The 21,749-nt window shown below is 42.2% G+C and overlaps 1 protein-coding gene across 1 annotated transcript in view; it reads right to left on the bottom strand.

The window, feature by feature from the left end:
• PFDN2 (prefoldin subunit 2) overlaps positions 1 to 21,749 on the bottom strand; it is a 96,189-nt gene that overhangs the window by 38,696 nt on the left and 35,744 nt on the right. The window contains exon 2 of the mRNA XM_044089964.1: positions 21,196 to 21,284. Within this exon, the coding sequence (XP_043945899.1) occupies positions 21,196 to 21,284 (89 nt within the window). The remainder of the gene's footprint in view (positions 1 to 21,195; positions 21,285 to 21,749) is intronic.

A 21,749-nucleotide genomic window follows, 5' to 3' on the forward strand; every position in this document is an offset into this window, starting at 1 on the left:
CACAATGCCATGAAGGACAACCCTGGCAAATCCTGCCCTGGCTCTGGAAATGACATCCATCTAGTAATGTTTGGTAAATGTGCAGACATGTGACCAAGTGGCAGCTTCAAGGATGGATTTATCCAAACCCTTGTAGAAAGCTCCAGAAGAGGCTACTGAGTTTAAACTGAAGCAGAAAGCTGGTTTCCACAAAAATAACAAAAAGAAATGGCCTTAAAAATCCAGGAGGACATGGTTTAATTAGAAAACACTAAGCCCAATGTTTTGGTAGAAAAAAACAAAAAGCTGCTCAGTTTGTGGATAACCTTTGTCTTATCCAAATAACACCTGCGCTGTCTATGTAGATCCAAGGTGTGAAGAACCTTCTCACTAGCAGATTGTGGAGAAGGAAAAAGGAAGCAAGCTGGATAGACTGATTAAGAGACAACTCAATGACCACCTTTGGCACAAAAGGACAAGTACACAGAGACACCCGACCTCTTGAAAAATCAAAATGGGAGGGATAGCCATTACAGCCTGAAGTTTAGAAAATCTCTTGGCAAAAGTATGGGCAACCAACTAAACAGTTTTCCAGGTGCAGTGTTGCAAAGAACTGGGTTCAAAAGGAGCCGGAGTCGGTTGTTCAAGGATAAAATTACGCTCCCAACAGGGAGTAACAGGTTTTCTTGGGGACCAGATATGAAGGATGCCTTTAAGAAATTGTTTGATCTCAAAATGACAGGCCAACAGTGGGTTCAAGGGCAGACAAACAAAACTGCTGACAAGTGAACTTTAACAGAACAATATGCTAAGCCAGCATGGACCAGTCCACACAAATAAGAAAGAACCAAAGGGACCCCAACTAAGAAGGGATCCTGGTGATGCTTAACACTAAACAGAAAATCTTTTCCACTTAGCCATGCAGGATTTTCTGGTAGAGGGTTTCCTGGCCTCCTGCAGAACTCTAAGCATGTCATCAGAAAAGTGGTGTCTAAAAGGAATAAAAATCCTTTCATCCAAAGAGTCAGTTGAAGAGTGGACAAGTGATGGTGAATGAGACCCTTTGTCTTTTGTGAAAAGATCCATCTGGTGAAGTAACTTGTGATGACTGGCCTTGGCCAGGTGAAAGAGAAGGGGAAAAGTGCTGTCTGCACCAAAAGGGGGGTCACCAACAAGATTCTTGGGGAGTCCTTCATGATCTTGTGCAGGACCCTGGAAGTAGAGGAAGAGTAGGGAAAGCATACAGGAACATTTCCTTCCATGAAAAGGACATGGCATCCAGCTTCCAAGTTAAGCAAGGAAGTTGCCTGCTTAGTGGGGAGGTAACAGGATCCACTTGACAATATCCCACCGATGTCCTAAGTCCAGAAACACCTCTCCGTGAAGTATCCACTCCTGAGGTTGTGTCCTGGACCTTTTCAGGGAGTCAAAAAGTTGTATATTGAAAGGATGTAGACCACCTGAAGATGGAAGGGCTACTCTGCAATGAAGTTAAGACCTTACACCCCTTGTTTGTTGATGTCCACATGACTGTGGTGTTGTCTGTAAAGACCTTTAAAGGACATGGAGATCAAAGAAAAGAAAAGGCCTGAAGAGCAAGAATGAGTGCCCTTGTCTCTTTTATGTTGATAGTATCCGACTTCAGATGAAGGGGCCATAGAGCCTTAACCCTCAGATTGTTGGAAGAAGCTCCCCACCCCAAATCGGAAGAGTCTGTGAAAATGTTCTTGAGTAGGGGTAGGAGTCAGAAAAGGCAGGCCTGGATTGAGGGAGATCTGCTGAATACACCAATGAAACTCAAGTTTGAAACAAGGAAACAAGGGAACCGGAAACTCCAGAGAGTGGTAAGCTGAAGCCAAGCCATCTTTAGTTACCACCGAAACTGCCTTACATGAAGCTTGGCAAAGGGAAGAATGGTAATGGTAGAAGCCATGAACCTCAGGGCTCTGAGAACTTCCCATGCAGGAATAACAGAAAAGAGGATCACAGACTGGATGTAGGTTGTCAGAGACAGGACTTGGAAGAAGGATTAGAAACCACAATTGGGATGGTTTGGATTCTGCAATCCAGAAAAATGTGGTCTTGAGAATGAGTTACACTTGACTGCTGGAGATTGATGGTGAATCCCAGGCTGCAGAGGAGCAGCATAGTAAATCGTAGATCCTGCAAAAACCTGAAGAAGCATGTCATAAAGATATGGAAATATCTGGATTTACTGAAGCCTGCAAAAGGTTATGACAGGAGCCAGACATTTTATGAACACCCTTGCGGCAGTTAAAAAAAAACAAAGTGCAAAGCAGGGAACTGAAAATGTTAGCAAGAAACAGAGAAATATAAAAACTTCCTGAAAAGAGGGTTAAATTCAAATACAAATACGGGCGTCCTTTAGGTCTAGGGATAACAGAAAAGCCTGTGGAATTAAGAGGACAAACTGAAAGAAGGAATCTTTAGAAAAATATTTAGAAAGAAGAGGTCCACGACTGGTCTAAAAGACCCCTCTTTTCTGGAAGCCAGAAACATTCTGGAGTAAAACCTTGTTCCTCTTCGGGATTCTGGAATGGGTTGAATGGTGCCCTGATCCAGTATATTCTGTGGAACCACAGAAAACTGGTCTGCAGGAGGCTGAAGAAGGCCTGAGAAGAGGGGAAGGGAATTCCATACCTCAAAGTACCAGTGATGGATAACAGACAAAACCCAGGAGACTGAGGTAACCTGTTGTAAGACAGGGAGCGACATGGAAAGCCTGAAAAAGAAGTATTGGTCCTGGGGAAGGGGAGAAAGTATGTCAGATGGAGGCAGATTTGTTCTGAAAAGGGGGCTTCTGAGTTTTAGAAGTCTGGGTAGGTTTATCAGAGAACATACACTTAGGTTGACAAGGCTATCTATGCACAAAGGCAGACTTACAAGGACAGTTTCTCCGAAATTTTGGTATTGGAGAAACAAAGATTTGTCTTGTAGAGTTAAAAAAGTCAGCAACAGCTGTACCAAAGAAATTTTGATTGTCCAAAGGAGCATCCAGGAGCTTGGTCTTAATATTATCAGGTAAGCCTGAAAGTGAGGCCAAGAGTACCTCCTCCTAACCAAACCTGAAGCAGCAGCTCTAGATGATGCATCAGCTGCATCATAACTACATTAGATGGAGTGACACGCAACCTGAGAAGTACAACTCAATAAGAAAGGGAAGTAATCTTACCTTCAGAGTCGGGAAGGTCAGGCAAGCCCACCCAAGTTAAAACAAAAGGGCTAAAACATAGCTGGTCATATGGGTTTGATAATTTGTGGCCCTGAAGGCCTGAGTGGCAGAAGTGTACACCTTTTTCCCTAGCCTCTCCACAATCCAACTGTCCTTAGCAGAAGGACGTCTGGAAGAGGGCAAAAGCTTGGATGGCTTATCAGCAAAAACAAAAATCACAGCAAGGTCTGAAGGACGACACTTGTACTTAGTCCTTAGGCACCTTATAAAAATGGTCAGGCTTCTTAGGGGCCAGAGGCTGGGAATCAGGAGCAAAATGGGCAGCTACAAATGTAACCATCAAAGCATCCAACACAGAGGGAACAGCAGAAGGTTTAGAAAATTCCATGTACAAAAGCTCATAGTACTTCTGTTGAATATCAAAGAGTTATGAGCAATCCCACTTAAAATGCTCCATCATCAAACAACTGTGTCCCCAAAGGACAACTCCTCAAAGGTAGAATCCAGACTCAAGGAATTATTTTTCTTCAGACCCATAGTCCAAAGTTGAGGTAATTTGTGAGGAGTAAGCCAATGATTCACCTCCTGAATCCACTTCCTCATCCAAAAAAAAAAAAATCAGACTCTCCAGTCCTTTTGGCTGAAGTAGATGAACAAGGAGAAGAGGGAACAGACACCCCCCCCCCCCAAGGTGGTCTCACAGCCATTTGGGCATTGTAAAGTCCTGCCATTCTCTCTGAGGATGCTTAGGAATGGAAGGAAAGTATTTAGTTTTCTGCTTTTTCTTTAGCGGGACGTCAGCTATGACCAACCTACGAGGCTTGGAACCAGGCCTAGATTCAATACTGGGAACAGGATCTTTTCCCTAACCCGAATCTGGGGAATCTCCCTATGCCCTTGGGAAATGGTCACCCATGGTTCCCCCTTAACATCTGTGGCAGACGTTTGCATTGCTCCAGAAGGTGTGAGAAAATATAAGTTTCATGCCAGCCTGCAACATGGCTGCGACAGAGGAAACCAATGTCTGCATCATCCAGCAAAGGCTGGACAGCAACAGAGTCAACCAAGACTTCTTTGTCTTCTTTTTAAGAGATGGCTTTACCTTGGGGTGGGTGATTTCGGCCATGATACCTTGGGTCAAAAGTTTGAAAACACTGGTTCTCAAGATAAATAGGTAAACAGGACAGATGGCTGCAAACCATTTTGGGAACCAAATCTGACAAATGGTACACTGGTATGATCGTGAGATGCACCTAGTCAGAATAAACACTTGTGATGGTCTTTATGGGGAATCTGTCTCCCACCCTGACATTTTCCCTTTCTGGAGATCATGAACTCTATAAATAAAAGAAGGAAAAAGGAACCTCAGTGGGGAATAATAACTCAGTAGAAACCAGCACAGCAAAGGGCGTGCAGACAGATGTGTGATTGTGGCGTTCAAAGTGGAGTCAAAAGTAGTTCCGAGTATGGAGCACATACATGTCACCTTTAAGCCCTAGGCCTGTATGGGGAGCTTATGTCTGACATACGATGTTGGGAGGATGTAAAGACTTTGGTACACTGGCTGAAGGCTGGGCTATCCTTGGCAGGAGATCCCATATGTTATGAATATTGCAACAGTGATAAGGAGGGACATCCAAGGTTATCAACCTAATCAATTCAGACTCAAATGTGCTAATAATCTTAATACTAAGCAAGCAGCAAAGACAAAAGCCAGACAAGTAAACCAGCTCCAGTGACACAGGAATAAAGCCCTGACCAAGGACCAGATGACCAAAGACAGATTAGTGGTTCTGACACTTGAAAGGATTAGAAAAGGATGAAGGGGATGCCCATTCTGGAAGGAAGGGACAGTCAGGAGGCATCCAATGCCACAATCAGGTGGGCATAGCACTGCAAGTGGTGGTCTTGGGGGCAGGTATTTAGCTATTAAGCCACTTTAGCATTAGCTCTCATTCTGAGCACACTGCACCAACATTAGGGAGGGCATTACAGTCCCTGCAATGATGAGGGTTGTCAGTCCTCCTCCCCCACATCCACTAAGGGGATACATTAAGTCTAAATAATAAATACACCCACCACTGCTGAAGCTGTCTCACTTGCTCACTGGAGAATCCCCAGAATGGGGGGACAAATGCTCATAGGAGAGGCTTTACGTTAAAGCAGATGCAGAAGAAAAGCACACAATGTATACGCAAGTAAACCAAGATAAAATAAATAAAATTGTTGTGATTAAAATGCCATACATACACTAAAACTCTGGTTGTTGGACTAAGTCTGGTCAAGTAAAAGTCTTAAAGGACCTCCCTAAACAGCCCAGTGAAAACAACTTTGGTAGCAGTTTTCAGAACATACGGCATCTGGTAGCAAGATTAGAACCACTCACTCAGAACCAAAAACAGTTAGAGATGAACTAAAAAAGGTCTACAAATAGCTACTAGCTCATAAAGATACAAGGGATCCATATAGTGCAGCACTACAAAATCTTAACAAATGAACGTTGCACATATGTAAATGTAAGGGAAGGCACAGAAGATTCCACAGGACTGGTGCAATGTGCTAACAATGGGGAGTACCACTCAAAGTGTGCCACAAAGTTTTGCTAGAGATGAAACTTATGTTCTGTGTCAGGAAGACCACAGTCAAGGATGCTTTAGTAAGCTGAGAGAAAATAAAATCAAACTCCAACAGCAATGTCCACTGATGGAATACATATTCTAGGTGACAGCAATCACGTAATAAGATGACCCAGCTGTAGCAGACAAGCAGTCCTAAAAATGATGGCCTCCCAGACTTGTTTGTGAACAGCATGAGGTCCTCCACCCACCTCACCAGTAATTAAAGAGGTAGCATGCGAGGATTTCAATGTGGCCACAGGACAGACAGATGACCCAATAATTTCAGTTTGCAGAGTTATTTCAGGGTCTGAAGGCATTGAGACCTCCAGAAAAGTCATGCCAGAGGCCTTGGCCAAGCAATGCACTCGATTCAACGGCTGCCAAGGTACCTCAACAACATCAGCAACCTCAAGTCATGGCGGGGATCTTTCAGGTACTTACCCATAGGTTTCTGTTTCTTTGGGTAGTCAGAGGAAGAAATGGCAGATGCTACAGGGAGCCTAGAGTAAGGATTTTTTTTTTTGGTGGTGGGGGGGGGTACATTAGAGATTCTACCTTGTATTAAATGGTCCACTGGCTAAACAAAGGCACATTATGGACAATTGGGCACACTGTGCTTCTGCCTCAGTTTGAAAGGGGACTAGCTTTTGAAGTTCCTATGAGATATTTGCTTCCTACGCATAATGAAATAGTTCCTGGCATCAACAATATAGACACCATTATGAAAATAAGGAGATTCCCCAATGAGGTACTACCTGCAAACTCTAGCTTTATGCCAACTTAACCAGATAATGCAAAGTACTCCTTAATCTGCAGCAAGATCTGAAGATGGTACAGGCAGGTGTCCTTTGTACTACAGACTTCCTCATGTTGGTAGCGGAGTAATCCACTAGGCCTGCAGGGGAAAGAGGAATGCTATGGTATTCAGGTCTACTGCTGGCCTTCTGCAGGCAGGAAGCCCCAGAGTCAGTACTGCAACAATGGCCTATAAAGAATGTCAACCGTTTTACAGACTGCATGGTCTTTCACCTTTCCTTTAGTCCCAAACATTTTTTCCACAGGAGACTCAAACAGCAATTCTTTTTCCAATAGTCCATTAATGACCTGTGCCTTGACATGATCTGACAAGATCCTTATCCATAGGCAGAAAAGTATGACCCAGTGTCTACCACCATGCATCCGCAGCAACACAGCCACACTTAATAGCATGCCTGCCAACTTCAGAAGACAGGTGTAATAATTCTAACATCTCATCTCTTAGGACCTTATCCTCAATCTCCCTAGCCATATCTCTCAACTAAAATTTGGGTATCTTGCTAGCTCAACATATCTGCTTGGCACTTTAAAGCCCTAATGGCCAAGGTGCAAGAAATACAAACATTCTTCTCGAAGTGGTAGTGTATCTTAATCGCTGCTCTCATTGGAAAGAGAATTCCTGGCCAGAACCCCATTAGACTCCTTTGCTTGACATCCAGCAGCACCAAAGTTGGATGATCAACAGCATATTTTGAAAGGTATTTACAGGAATTGACAACCACACAGAAGCAGTCAGGCTTGTGTGTGTGTGTGTGTGTGTGTGTGTGTGTGTGTGTGTGTGTGTGTGTGTGTGTGTGGCGGGTTGGGAATCAAGTTCTAGGAATTCACTTGTAAAGGCATCAACAACTGCAGCTATGGCCAATAAGTTTGGATCTGGTAAACTTAGAAGGTCTCTTCCTCTCTTCTGGGCACCACAGTATCCCCTAGGCTCCTATTTAAAGTGATCATCATACTTGTATCTCCAAATGAGACATCCTCTGGCAGAGAGGCACAAAACAGGGTGTCCTTGGTTTCCAAGTCATAGCTGATGGGAGATGATATGTAGGAGACACATGCTAACTTTTTCACCTCAGTGTCAGTGGAATTTAGTGTCCATAGAGGAGGTACAGAAAAAAACTTTCATTTAAAAAAAAAAAAAAAAAAAAATGGCATTCCTGACACCAAAGGTTGAATGAAAGGTCACAAGTACTGTAGGAATATGACACGTCATGTTCCATCGGGGAGGGGGTCTTCAGATGGAGTATGGGTGGATTACCTGCCCACCTCAGGCAGTGGCATGACATTGGGTATCCAGGATTTGAATGACTTGGTCCTATTTCTAGCTGTAGTGACAGCGTTGGAGGCCTCAGGACATGGGCAAGCAGACTGAACAACTATCTTGGATCTGTGAATGTCTCCGCAGACAAAGACATGTGGAAGATCATTTTCATCATCAGCAATCACAACTATGTGCGCCTGAAACACAGGCTCAAAGAAGGCATCCAGATGAACAAACAAAATGGTTTTGGCACAGGTTGACATACCCTGATCCAAGTATGTGAAAACCACTGGTGGGGCAATACCAGAGGCCTCAATAAAAGCAAGCACTGCAATTAAGGGCCGAGAAAGAAATGCACTGGACGCAACAAGACTGAGCTTGTGTGTGTTTGTGTGTTGGGGGTTATCACCCTCTGAATAAAAGTCTTTGGCTTCCCAGTATTCCTTGTCTTGAAGGCACTTTTCAGTTGTCACATGTTAGATATGGGTGAACAGGTTAAGATTCTACTATATTATTTTTATGTGCAGCTGCCTCTTTTTAGTATAGATTTTATTGGCATCTTTCTCTCCTGCAAATTAGAAGACATGCTGAGACAGGCTAATTTTACAACAGCAGACATCCTTGAATATATAACTGACTGTATTGTACAAAAATAGTTTCTTCTGCTAAACCATAGTGTTGAAATGCAGCTAAGGCTGATAAAAGGTTCATGCTAATTTGATTATATTCACAAAACTTGTAGCAAGACAGACACCTGACAATTCCAACGGCCTGGCAAAAGAGAGAGTACAAGACAACAAATTTTTGGGACTCCTATTTGAGAACAGCTGGGTATCTCATTGCACATATTTTAGCTTAGATCACAAAGTAAGCTGGTCTTGGTTTGTATTACAATATACATTGCTTTGTGTCATCCTGTCTCCTCCAAGAGCCATGCAGATAGGACATAGTGCAAAACTTTGTAATAGAAATAAACTTAAATTTCATCTGCAAATATCTGTGTCAACCTCTGAGAATTTCTTTTGTTATAGAGATCCTGGAAAAGCGTCCAATTTTATCTTTTGGAAGCTGGTCTTGCAAAGATTCAGTTCTCCACTTTAACTTTATGGCACTCTCATTAAACAGAGCACAGCAGGGACTCCAACTGATGATGTACTACTCCATTCTCAAGTAAAGTAAGCACGGAATACTGAAATCCCTTGTATGGAATTTCTTTTTCATACATTCCTGATGCCTGCAAAACTTATGTAATAAAAATGTGCAGAAAAAATGCAATCTAATTTTCCTCAATAAAGTACTTGCCTGACAACTCTAGAAATCAGACTGAATCGATGAAATAACGATGTACTGAGAGAGAAGCATCAATGTGCTCAGAACCTGCAGGAAGAAAGTATTAAAGATGGCATGGGTAGATGTCCCTATTAAAACACAGACATGTTGGAGGTCCAGGTGGGTGACTGGTCGTTCAGCCAACAAGGGAAGGATACCAAGCTCTGAAAGTCATGATAGACAACTGGTTTTCTGTAACAGAAGTCTCAAATGTGAAAAGTGCTGCAACAGTGAACATCATGCTTATAAGTGAATTTAAACGTTCTGTTTCAGAATGCCATGGGATTGAAGCTCTACAGGAAGGCTGACTACTTTGTTAGTTTTATCAAACAGGGCTTGATTGGCAGAGGCAACAAAAATGAGCAAGAGAAGAGTGGCATGGATCTGGGCAATCAGAAGACCTACTGATGTTCAGCGTAAGGATTACTGCTCGAGAATAATTCATCATCATCTTCTTTCGGCTGTTCCCGTTAGGGGTCACCACAGCGGATCATCTGTTTCCATTTCTTCCTGTCCTCTGCATCATGCTTTTTCACACCAACCACCTGCATGTCCTCTCTCACCACATCCATAAACCTCATCTTAGGCCTTCCTCTTTTCCTCTTACCTGGCAGCTCCATCCTTAGCATCCTTTTCCCAATATACCCAGCATCCCTCCTCAGCACATGTCCAAACCAACGCAATCTTGCCTCTCTTGCTTTGTCTCCAAACTGTCCAACCTGAGCTGACCCTCTAATACACCGATTCCTAATCCTGTCCATCCTAGTCACACCCAGTGCAAATCTTAACATCTTTATCTGCCACATCCAGCTCTGACTCCTGCCTTTTCGACAATGCTACCGTCTCCAGCCCATATAACATAGCTGGTCTCACTACCCAATTGTAGACCTTCCCTTTCACTCTTACTGGCACCCGTCTGTCACAAACCACTCCTGACACTCTTCTCCACCCATTACACCCTGCCTGTACTCTCTTCTTCAGCTCTCTTCCACACTCAGCATTACTCTGAACTGTTGATCCCAAGTACTTAAACTCATCCACCTTTACCAACTCTACTCCCTGCATCCTCACCATTCCTCTACCCTCCCTCTCATTTACACACATATATTCTGTTTTAGCCCTGCTGACCTTCATTCTTCTCCTCTCTAAAGCATATCTCCACCTCTCCAGGGTCTCCTCCACCTGGTCCCTATTCTCACTACATATCACAATGTCATCTGCAAACATCATAGCCCACGGAGCCTCCTGTCTAATCTCATCTGTCAACCTGTCCATCACCACTGCAAATATACTTGGAAATTAATGATGGATGGATGCCCATCTATCCTGCTCGACTTCAGGAGCTTTTCATATTCCTATAGCAGCACTGGTTTCCTCCTCATGCTGCGGATATCAGTAAGACTCTTAGAAAACAAAACAGAGGGAGAGAGACGACAGACAGACAAGAGCACCCTGCTCTCCCCTTCAGTCCTTTGTGGCTGCAAAAACAATCAGACCAACAAGTACCATCCAGCAGACTTCCAAAACAGAACAATAAGCACCCAGTTTGGGTAAAATATTTGCTATTATTACTTTACTGCTTGACTTTTAGCTATTGTTTGCAAACCATTGCAAATTCAGGGATTTATTCTGAGGGCAATAACTTCTCCAGAAAAGACCACCACCAAGTGTGTCTGTGACAGACAAATTTCCCTGAAGGGTTATAACTTTAGTGATAATTTTCACAAATGGAAAACAACGAGTTTCCTCCTGTGCACATTATGCCTATTTTAAAAATAAAAATTTGCTCTCCACACCACCACAAACCTTTTGTTCTTCCTTAGACATAAGGAAGTTTTAACACTGGGCCAGGGGATATCCGTCCCTCCACCAGACAGGACAGCCATCTACTAGAAGGACAAAAAAGGCACATAACATAAGCCTAAGCACCACCACAGAAAAACAGAACATCCAAAGATAGGAGTGGATGAGGAATGCATGGGCTAACAGCTCGTGGCCATTGTAATCCCACCAGACATGAAAGGTCTCTGAAACCTTTAGTGTGATACAGTGTTGTCTGTACCGAACTGTTCCCATCCCCAGTGTTCTCTTTTGCCAAATGTCTGCCTGTCAAAGCCTTTACGGATGCCAACACTGACACAGCCAAGCCTTACTAATAAAGACAACTTCAAGCAATCCCACAGGATGAAAAAAACAGGTGCGAAATGACACAGAATTATCTTCCATGAATACTCCTAATTAGTTTACTTAAAAACTGTAAATATCGGGAAAAGTGCAACTGTTACGGTGCTTTTATCTGCCAGAGTTAATATAGTTTGCTGATTTCCTACTAACTCTGGATTGGGGGTGGATATAATGGTTAAAGTGTTTACCTCACAGACGCAAGGTACAGGATTTGGTTCTCACCTTTGACAGAAACTGATTAGGCTTAAAATGGCCCACAGCAGCAGCTAGCTTAGTACTTATCTATGATCCTGTGATCCAAACAGGTGCTTTCCACCACTCTATTCTACTACAAGCACACAGCCAGGGGTAAGAGCCCCCAAAGGAACCGTACAATTCGAGCACCATCCTAGCAGACAAAATAAAGACTCTTCTCAAACCAGATGTTAAAGCTGAAGGCCAGTAAGGAAGGGAACTGTCCTATTCCAGACAGCTTTACTCTCCTGTATAATATGATGAAGATGGAAAAAAAAGGTAATTATTATATTGCTTGCCTCAGCAATGATCTTTTCGAGAAACCCTCCACTTAATGAGAAAACATTTTATGCATGCATGAGTATGAACTCAGAAAAGTATAAAAAGGGTGCTAGAACATACAGATGCCAAGGCCTAACAGTAATCCCTGCACTCATCCACACAGCTGAGTAAGTTTAGAAGAAATCCCTCACTCATGCCAGATTTCCAACCTTCATCCCCTGGAAAGCGTGACACATTATAGGGCTGAGGAAGTTCATATATCTGTACAACACTGGATGTAGCTAGCCCTGCTTTTATCACTAGATACAAGAGCTTCGATACTGGCTCCATGTCTATATACTTTTCAAAGAACAGAGGCAGTAGAATGCTGGAACAAGTTGTGAAAAAAAAGAAACCACACATCTTCCACACTGGTCATTACAGTAATTAGTTTAAAAGTAATTAATTGCTAGAATGTTATCCTCCAATACCAATCTGATATCCCTACAAATATGGAGGACTTGATAGTTGATATACATAACACCATCCAACTAAATTCAGAGGACTCGCGAGATAACTGGATACTAAACAACTATGAAACAATAAAACCACATTGTACTATTATGTCCACATGATCATGTGAGATGTGGATATTTAAATTGGAGGAATGTTTTGAGTTTTTCTTAGGTTCACAGATTCATAGGTAGGTACTAGGCTATTGGCCCTAGGGCCTATATAAGCCTAGCCAAAAAGGTACCCTGGCTTTCGCCACCCAAGAAAATAATTTTCCTGTGCCCCTGTCGAGCAGAGCCACAGAAGTGATCCCCGGGGTGAATTTCCCATCTCCCATTAAATCAAGATTTTTTTGAAGAGTGCTAATGAGGAGCTTTGTTTGATATAGATAGGTAGTTTGTTCCAGAGTATCGGAAGTCTCTGGGACAGGAATCTATCCCACCAACATGTTCTATTTATTGTGGTGACAATGTTTAGGTCCCTAGAGAGTGTAGCTCGGAGGGATTGGGATTTCTTTAAGTGGAGCATGTCCAACAGCTCTGGGTTTGACATAGCTTTGTATGTTAGGCAGAGAATGCCTCTGAGTAGGCGATATGCGATGGAGTAAAGCTGGAGTTTTTTTGAGACTGTCTGCGTAGGGCATCTGAAGCTCTTTACTTTCCAACAGTTAGCGCTTTTGTCAGGTAGGAATCACCAGACTTCATCAGACCAATATCCTGGTTTCCAGCTCCGTGTACAGTTTTTTCTGGATCTGCGTAGGGCATCTGTTTGAGGCCGGTAATCCTCTGTGAGGTATTTCTGCAGCCTTTCCAGTTGTTGTAGATGTCTTGTGAGGTACATACCAAAAAGGATGCTGTAGTCTACAATGGGTCTAATGAGTGATGAGTAGAGGGGAACAATGACCTCTTTTTTCCAGGATGAGAAACCTTTTGTGATGAGGTGTGCCACATGAAGGATTTCCTGACTACTGTGGTGATGTGATTATCAAAGGGGAGACTACTGTCCACCTGTGTCCCAAGGTCTCTCATCACACTTTTGGTGTTAAGTAGACTACCACCTATGTGGTAGTTCAGGGGTACAGAGTTTTTACCAAAAGGGATGACAATGCACTTTTTGGCATTGAGCTTGAGGCCATGGCTTTGACACCAGGCATCTGTCTCAGTGAGGCCCTTTTGTAGGGTGTCCACATTGTTAGGAGTTTAGACTATGGCTCCTAGTTTGCAGTCATCTGCAAACTTTGTTAGCCAAAGATCTTCTGTTGTTAGCCTGTACTTCAGAGAAGTAGATACCAAACAGGAAAGGACTCAGGACTGAACCCTGTGGTACTCCACTTGTCACTGGTCTGAAGTCGGATTTGGTGTCCGTTAGAACCCAGTGTGGGTTCTGTCTGTGAGCCAGTTGGCAACCCATCTTGTGACACAGGGATTTATACTTAGTTTAGTGAGTTTATCTACAATTCCAGAGTGGGGGACAGTGTCGAAAGCCTTGGCAAGATCTAGATAGGCTGTGTGAACTACCTTACCCTCATCTACAGCTTTGGTGACTGCTTCAAAAAAGTCTATCAGGTTTAGGAGACATGATCTGCCTTTTACAAACCTGAACTGGGTGGGCTCCAGAGTTTGGAGATTACCAGTGTTATCGTTTATAAGTTCCATGATGATATGTTGCATAGCCTTGCAGACCAGACTCGTCAGGATAATGGGGCGGTAGTCCCCGGGGCCCATGGTGGCCCTCCTTTGTGGAGTGGGATAACCGTCGCTGTGCGCTATTCAGTGGGCTCAAAGCCCAAGGTGACGCTATGATTGAACATGGTAGTTAGGTGGGGTGTCAGATTGTTCTGTAGTTTTGTGTAGAACGCAGCCTGGGATGTTGTCAGGTACCATGGATGCTGTGTTCTTAGCTTTGGAGAGTGTGGTTTTTACATGTTCAGCCGAGATTACAGGAACTTTGCATTCTTCCGGTATAGAGGTGGGCCCTTTAAGGGGTGAGATGGGGGTAAAGCTAGCAGTGAACCTATCTGCCAGGATGTTGGCAATATCAGTTGGTTCTGTATATTTAGTGCCATTGTGCTGTAAGAGAGAGAAGATCTGTGTGTTGCCATTGAGATTCTTGACATAGCTACAGAATGCTTTGTGGTTGTCTTTAGAATAACTGGCGATTTTGTTTTCGTAACTAGCTTTGGAGGATTTTATGAGGGATCTCAGCTTCTTACTGAGGCTGACCAGGGAGTTCCTCCAATCACGGGATTTTACTCTTTTTTGCAACAGTTTCTTTCTTCTGTTGTAGAGTTTGTTTATGGGAGGGGATCACCAGACTGGCTTCCTTTTTTGGAGGATAGCATCTTGGTTCTGTTAGGGATTGCACGATCCATGCTCTCATGTAAGTGCTTATAAAGTGCATTTGTGTAGGATTCAGCAGTCGTACCTCTATTGTCCGTCTGCTTGGGTGTCGTGAAGTTTGCAACTTCTGTCTTAAGAAGTGTGAAGTTGGCTTTGGAGCAATTTTTTACGGTGGTTTCCCTAATGGGGGTGGGGGCGGGATGTGGATGTCCTACTAGGGGGATAGCTTGTGGTCGGATCTGACCAACGAGGAAATGAACTCTGGTGTGGAACATTGGTTGCCCATGTTGGTAATGACCAGGTCTAGGATATTGCTGCCCCTGGTGGGGGTGTGGATAAGTTGATCCAAGGCATTGGAATTCCAGAAAATGTTGAGCAAAAGAGTTGGTACATGAGTAGTTTTCCCAGTTAATGGTGGGGTAGTTGAAATAGCCCATTATTAGGGTGTCAGGTTGTACCCTAATATTTTCCAGTGTATCAAGAAATGAGGAGTGGGAATCCTGGGGCATGGTGGGGGATCTGTAGCGAGCTACAATTTGAATTGCGGGCTTGCCCAGAGTTAATTGCACTTGCATAATCTCAGATGCATTACGCTGAACAACTAGCCTGGAGGTGTGGATATCCTTAATGAATATGGACACACCTCCGCCTTTAGTGCTTCGGTCCAAGTTAAATCACATGATTGATGACAAAAGTGCTTAACCTTGTGTTTTAAATAAAATGCTGGAGTGGATGTATGCAGCAACATTTTTTTTTTGATTTATGTAAGCCACTTAGTTTTTACAGGCTTTCACAAAATAGTCAGGTATGCCTGAAAAGTGTGTCCATTATGTCATTCACAACTGCCAAAATGTAGCCCCGGGCACTGCAATACATAGGCGTGTCTGGTTCATTGTATAGCCACTACCAGAGGATGTTAAAAGACAACTTCTAAATGCTCCTTTTGAAAAGGAACTGCTCTATTGATCCCCTTTTCCAACATAAACTCTTTATAGAGTGGAAGATGAAGGGAAAGCCATTCAAATAGTTTATCTTTCAATTCTTAAATCTAGAATGCAATACCCTCACAAACAGGGAACCTTTTACAGAAAGAAAGGCCTTTGGGGAAAAAATACAGAGGAAGCAGATGCCATAGCATCTTACAAGTCAGGAGAAGATGAAATGACTTAACCATAATCAAAAAGGGCCATCCCTACACTAACTGCAAAACACATATCAATGCCCCATCCACTCTCCCTCACCTCCTAGGAGGTAGACGTTCATTTTAAGAGCGAACCATTTCAACCAATGTGAATATGCTGAACTGTTTTCTTTGATTTCCGGTATGCATCCTGGACCTGCAGACCCAATCCATAACCAATAAGCTCTCACCAGTCTAGCTATACTTTAACCAGTGTTTTACAGAACACATTCTACCTCTTTAATCGACAATATCTGTTTTAAAAGGAAGCCACAGTTACCTTAATTTTGAAGAGAGAACAATTTACTTCCTTACTACATGGAGCACAATTTAGATCAGTGATGGCAAACCTATGACATGTGTGTCAGAGGTGACATACCATGACATTTTGGGTGACACACCAGCGTTCACCAACACCCAAGTTACCAGAGAAACTGAATGAACTAATATAAAAGAAATACATGTGACCCTTCACTTACTTATTAAAACTCAGCAACAAAAAAGTCATTAACTGATGTTAATCAAATCAAATACAATGTATTCCATATTTTTTTTCAGTTCAATTCAAAATTACTATTTAAAGTACAGTAGTTTTTTGGTGCACTACTTTAATCTCAATTATCAGTGCATATTGTTTTCTCAATTGTAAGTCACTGACTTTTTAATACATAGCAGCACACACAACTGGACTGTATTTTTTTAAATAAATGAATATGTAAAGAATTGTTTCTCTTCTGTCAGGGGGGGGGGGGGGGGGGACGACGACACGCCAGCAGAGTCAATTTCTGAATTTTTGACAAGCTGAGCCCAAAAGGTTTGCCGTCACCGATTTAGATCCTTACTATAGGGATAATTATCACCCCATCTCAAACCTTTAGTCTAGACGCAAGGTTATTAACAAGGGTGTCTTGAGTGCAGCTTGAATGTATTTCTAATGAACATCATATCTGTGATACAGTTCAACCTGGCATCTGGCATGGCAGTGCACAGTAGCCTTCTGGAGAGGGTTTGCAGAACTAAGAAACAATTTAAACACTGTTGAAAGGAGATGCCCAACACCGGTCAGCCACAGAATAAATCCAAAGTTTATTGTATGCGAAAACTATCCAAAATACATGCAACTTTGCATGTATTTTGGATAGTTTTCGCATACAATAAACTTTGGATTTATTCTGTGGCTGACCGGTGTTGGGCATCTCCTTTCAACAGTGCTTAAATTGTTTCTTGGTTGGTTTTGCACGGTTTCTTCTATTTATTCGTGTTTGCAGAACTAAGGGTACCGTCCTGAAACTTTTTGCTTCCTACCACTTTTCAAAACTATAAATTCTTCATTGTCATATGTCTCAACTGGGGATTTACATGGTTAAATTCTGGATCCACTGTCACTCCATTAGATAAGCTCATTAGGAGGAAGGGTCTTCAGTATCACTGCTATGCTAAATGATACTCAGATTTAAGTTTCCTTCCCCTCAGTACAATTTGTCTATGACACATTATTTAGGCAAAGATGTGGAGTGTATCCATAACTGAAGGACTTTCAATCATCTGTATCTTCACACAGCAAAGACTGTTGACATGGCTATTCATGTCACTTTAAAGGACTCCTGTTGTCCAAATGTAAACCCTTATTTACAGTGGAGATAGGTCAATATTTGTAAAGCATGTTAAAAATCTTGGCGTGATTTTTTTTCATCTTTTCCCTCTCTGTCTGTTGATCTTCAGATCACTTCTGGTCAATTGGCCCATTTGCCCATCATTATCAAAGTGACGGTTGACAGAAAAGCGCAGTCATTCAGACAGCCATCAGAGGTGGTTTGACATTTTGTTTGTTGCCTTGCCTCTGCATGCACCTGGCTAGGTTCTGGGGAGGGGACACCCAATGTGCTGACAGCAAAGGATGTATCCTCATTTCCGGAATAGGAGTTTTGCATACAACAGTTCTGCCTCTGCCCTGAACCATAAGTAGAAATTTCCCCCCCAGTCTCCATCAGTGAAATCACATTTAGTGACCCCCCCCCCCCCAAGTGTGCTCAACCCCCTCCAAACCCGCTCGCTTATGGAGCTACTGGGTATGCCTAGGATGTAGCTGGAGAAATCCAGCATTCAACGTTTTTTTTTTTTTATCAGGCTCCATGGCTCTGGACAACCTCCATGATTAAGAGAATTTCCTCTCTCTCTGGTTTTAAAAAGGTCCCTCAGCAACTACTTATTTAATACTAATTAATTCCAACATCATTTTGTCCAATGTGTGTTTATTTGCTATTTTATTGTGTTTATTTTGTTGTATTAATGGGTTCAAGCTACAAAACGTTCAAAGCATTCCCAACTTTTTTCAGGAGTGCATCCCCTGCCTTCAAGCAAGACTACCCCATTACCTATTTTGAAATAGTTGCTAGAAGTGAGAGTCACAAAAATTGTCCCCTTGGCAAAGAAAGAACTAAAGAACAGATTTTATTTAAGGCTCTTTCTACCTTCCAAATACAGTTCCTGCAGGCCTGTTCTCAACCTCTCCAGGGTAAATGAATTGTTGACAATGAAAACATTTAAGATGACAACCTTTCAAGCCCTTCTCCTCCTCTTTCACTGGACACAAAGAATGTCTACCTTCCCAACCATATTCACTGGTAACATAAACAGTTTCATCAGCCTTACAGAACACTTTCAGTTTTGAATCCTGCTACCTTCTGAGCTTCCTATCACTTCCAAAGCATTTACCAAATGCTTGCATGCTGTAGAATATAGGGTAACTATTTACTTGTTTTGGAATGAATGCTTGCTCCAAGGGAAATCATAGGAAGATTTCAACAGACCTCTCATGTATGCAGTCCAAGGCATGACCAGTTAGGGGATCTTCCTAATTAGTAAAAAGCCCTGTGTGCCACTCACCTTCACCAAGACCTATCATGATTACGTCTAGCACTGCCCTAGGGGAAAATTCGATCCAGGTGAGACAGAAAAGGAATGACAGCAAAATCCCTCTTCACATGTTTGCTTCCTTCTTAATGACATTCTTATCCAGGCTAGACATGGAAAACTACCTAGGAGCTGCACCTGACACACAACTTGTGGTGCTCCAACACAACTGTCACATGATTTGTGCAGCTCCACTACCGTGATACTTTTCTAGCAGTGAGCGAATGCATTCTTGCTCACATTCAACTCCCACGGTAAGAGAATGGATTCATACTCGAGTTCAACTCCTGAGGTGAGCAAATGCATTCATGCTTGCATTCACCTCCTGTGGTAAGCGAATGGATCCATACTCGTATTCACCTCCTGTGGTAAGCGAATGGATCCATACTCACATTCACCTCCTGTGGTAAAGCGAATGGATCCATACTCGTATTCACCTCCTGTGGTAAGCGAATGGATCCATACTCGCATTCACCTCCTGTGGTAAAGCGAATGGATTCATACTCGCATTCACCTCCTGTGGTAAAGCGAATGGATTCATGCTCACATTCATCTCCAGTGATGAGTGCATATTCACATTCATCTCCAACAATGACTGAATATTCATATTCACATTCATCAACAAATTCTCTTGTATTCTGATGACCCTATTTTGCCAGCTATCCGTACTCAATAGTGGACTTCCCACCAGAAATTCAGTGCACAGCCCCACCATAACACAAAAAGCAATATATTAATTCTTTTCAACAGTCTCATACTTTAACACAGTGACTGCTTCAGTACGTGACACAAAAAGTTCTCCGGTACATACAGTTACCCTGACAATGATTCCTACATCACCACAAATGCCACAATACCTTGGGTGTGGCAATGCCACCTCACAGGCACTTCTTCATGAATCCTAATTATTCCTTCCAGGGATGTGAGAAATGTGCCTGAAATTACCAATACCTCTTGTTAAGAAATTACAAGTTAAAATAACGTTAACCCCAGTTTCTCAACTGTTTGCATACAAATTTATAAATATTAAATGTGCAACTGGTATAGTCAATGGGTAAGATTTGATTGGAACTGATGGCTGATCCCCTTTCAGCACAATGAGAACACTTTGACTTATGGACTGTCCGTGAGGAATGGTCACTACACCTATTTCTATACAAATGTGCTGCATCATGCTGGGCTGGGACTACTGCCAGTACTTCCCTAACAAATGAAATGCAAGCTCCTGACCATCCTCATTACCCGAGACTGTCTCTTAAAACAAAATACTTGGAGGTTTTGCAACCCAACCAGATACAAGCTCCAAGACAAATGAAAGGACATTTTCTCCAGCTAACTGATTATTACCAAACTATACTTACACATGCAGTCTATCTTCTGCTATGCTTCAAATATGATGCTTGATGCAACTATAAGAATTAACCCTGAATGTCCTACTAAATCCATTCAGTTCAGTGTTGGAATGTTAGCTGTACCAAGTAATCACAGTCAGAATAGGAATCCTCCTTACTACTGTATAGTCATAGATGGCTTTAGCACATCCTTGAATGTTAACTTTCCTATATGCCTCCCATATGGGCAACAATTCCATCTTAAGGATGTACTAGAAGAATAATATGTCACAACTGCAAAAGAAGAAAGTATTAGAAACTCCCTCGAATCACTGCTTAATAGAGTTTAATTATACATGCATCACATACGGTTTGCAGCAGCTGCCTGAAGAGCCAAACTTGGGATTTGATAAATACAGCAGTACAAATACTCAATTCTGATTCCATAAATCTTCAAAAATACTAAATAATGGAAGTTTGCTAAATAAAAAAGATATACTAAAGGAATCAAAACACAATGCAGTGTTGAAATTTAATTACAGAATTCTTTAAATATCTAATTAAACTGTGTTTACTGACAAGCTCCAAAGTAGTCACACAAACACAACTTGTACAACTCTTAACAGGACACCATGCAAACAATTTAAATACAAACATTAGTAGTAAATAAGGCTGAATGTACCTGCAATAGTGCTTCTAAATTTACAGAGATGGCCTCCCATTCCTCTGACCGAACTTACTAAAGAATGAAGTGTACAAGTGCAAAAACAGTGTCACTTGAACTAAAATAGGAAAACAATACGGCCTTCTAAAAGTGAGTTAAAACAATATAAACATCACATTTGAATTAAATACACATTTATCTAAAATGTGATAACTTGAACAGACCCGATTAGGGTCAGATTCCAGGTACAATTCAGGTAGCAGAGCACAGCTCCAAAGTACTACTAAAACCAAACATCTACAAATACAAACACAAGAAAGCTTATGCACACTAAAATAGCCCCAGTGTGTATACAGACATGAGGCAGGTTTACTTGCTCTCACCTGTGTTCTGTCAGTTCCATTTCCAGCTCTGCTGCCTTTGATGCAAGGCTCCTCTGTTCCTGTCTCAGCTTGTTAAAACCGACTACAACCTATAAAGATAAAATTTAAATGCATAGTTATAGAAATGGGTACATGCAAATGTCCAAACCTGCATTAGTACTTCAACATTTACCTTCATTGTTTTTAGTGGACAAAGAAGGCTATGTGGTTCTGACTTCCACTAACTCCTTTTATACACTGTGACAAGAATCTACTGGATCTCTCTGAAAAGGGGTACCTTTAGTAAGCCCAGAAAGACTACACAGAAAATAACCCAATAAAAAAATATATATAATATGGGAGTGATTTATCTACATTTTACCAAATCTGGCACTGTGCATAACTAGAAGTTGTGTTTGCAGAAAAACAGTCTGATCACTTCTCAAAGACTGCTGAACCTTTCAGTTGGAACAATTAAGTAGGAGGGTGTAGTATGTATAGTCTCTCACATGGATGCTGCAGGAGTCAAACCACAATATAAAACTGTCTGCAGCTGAATTTGACAAAATTCCCAA

Source organism: Protopterus annectens, chromosome 12.part0, assembly GCF_019279795.1.
Source record: "Protopterus annectens isolate FY-2018-M chromosome 12.part0, PAN1.0, whole genome shotgun sequence".
NCBI lineage: Eukaryota > Metazoa > Chordata > Ceratodontiformes > Protopteridae > Protopterus > Protopterus annectens.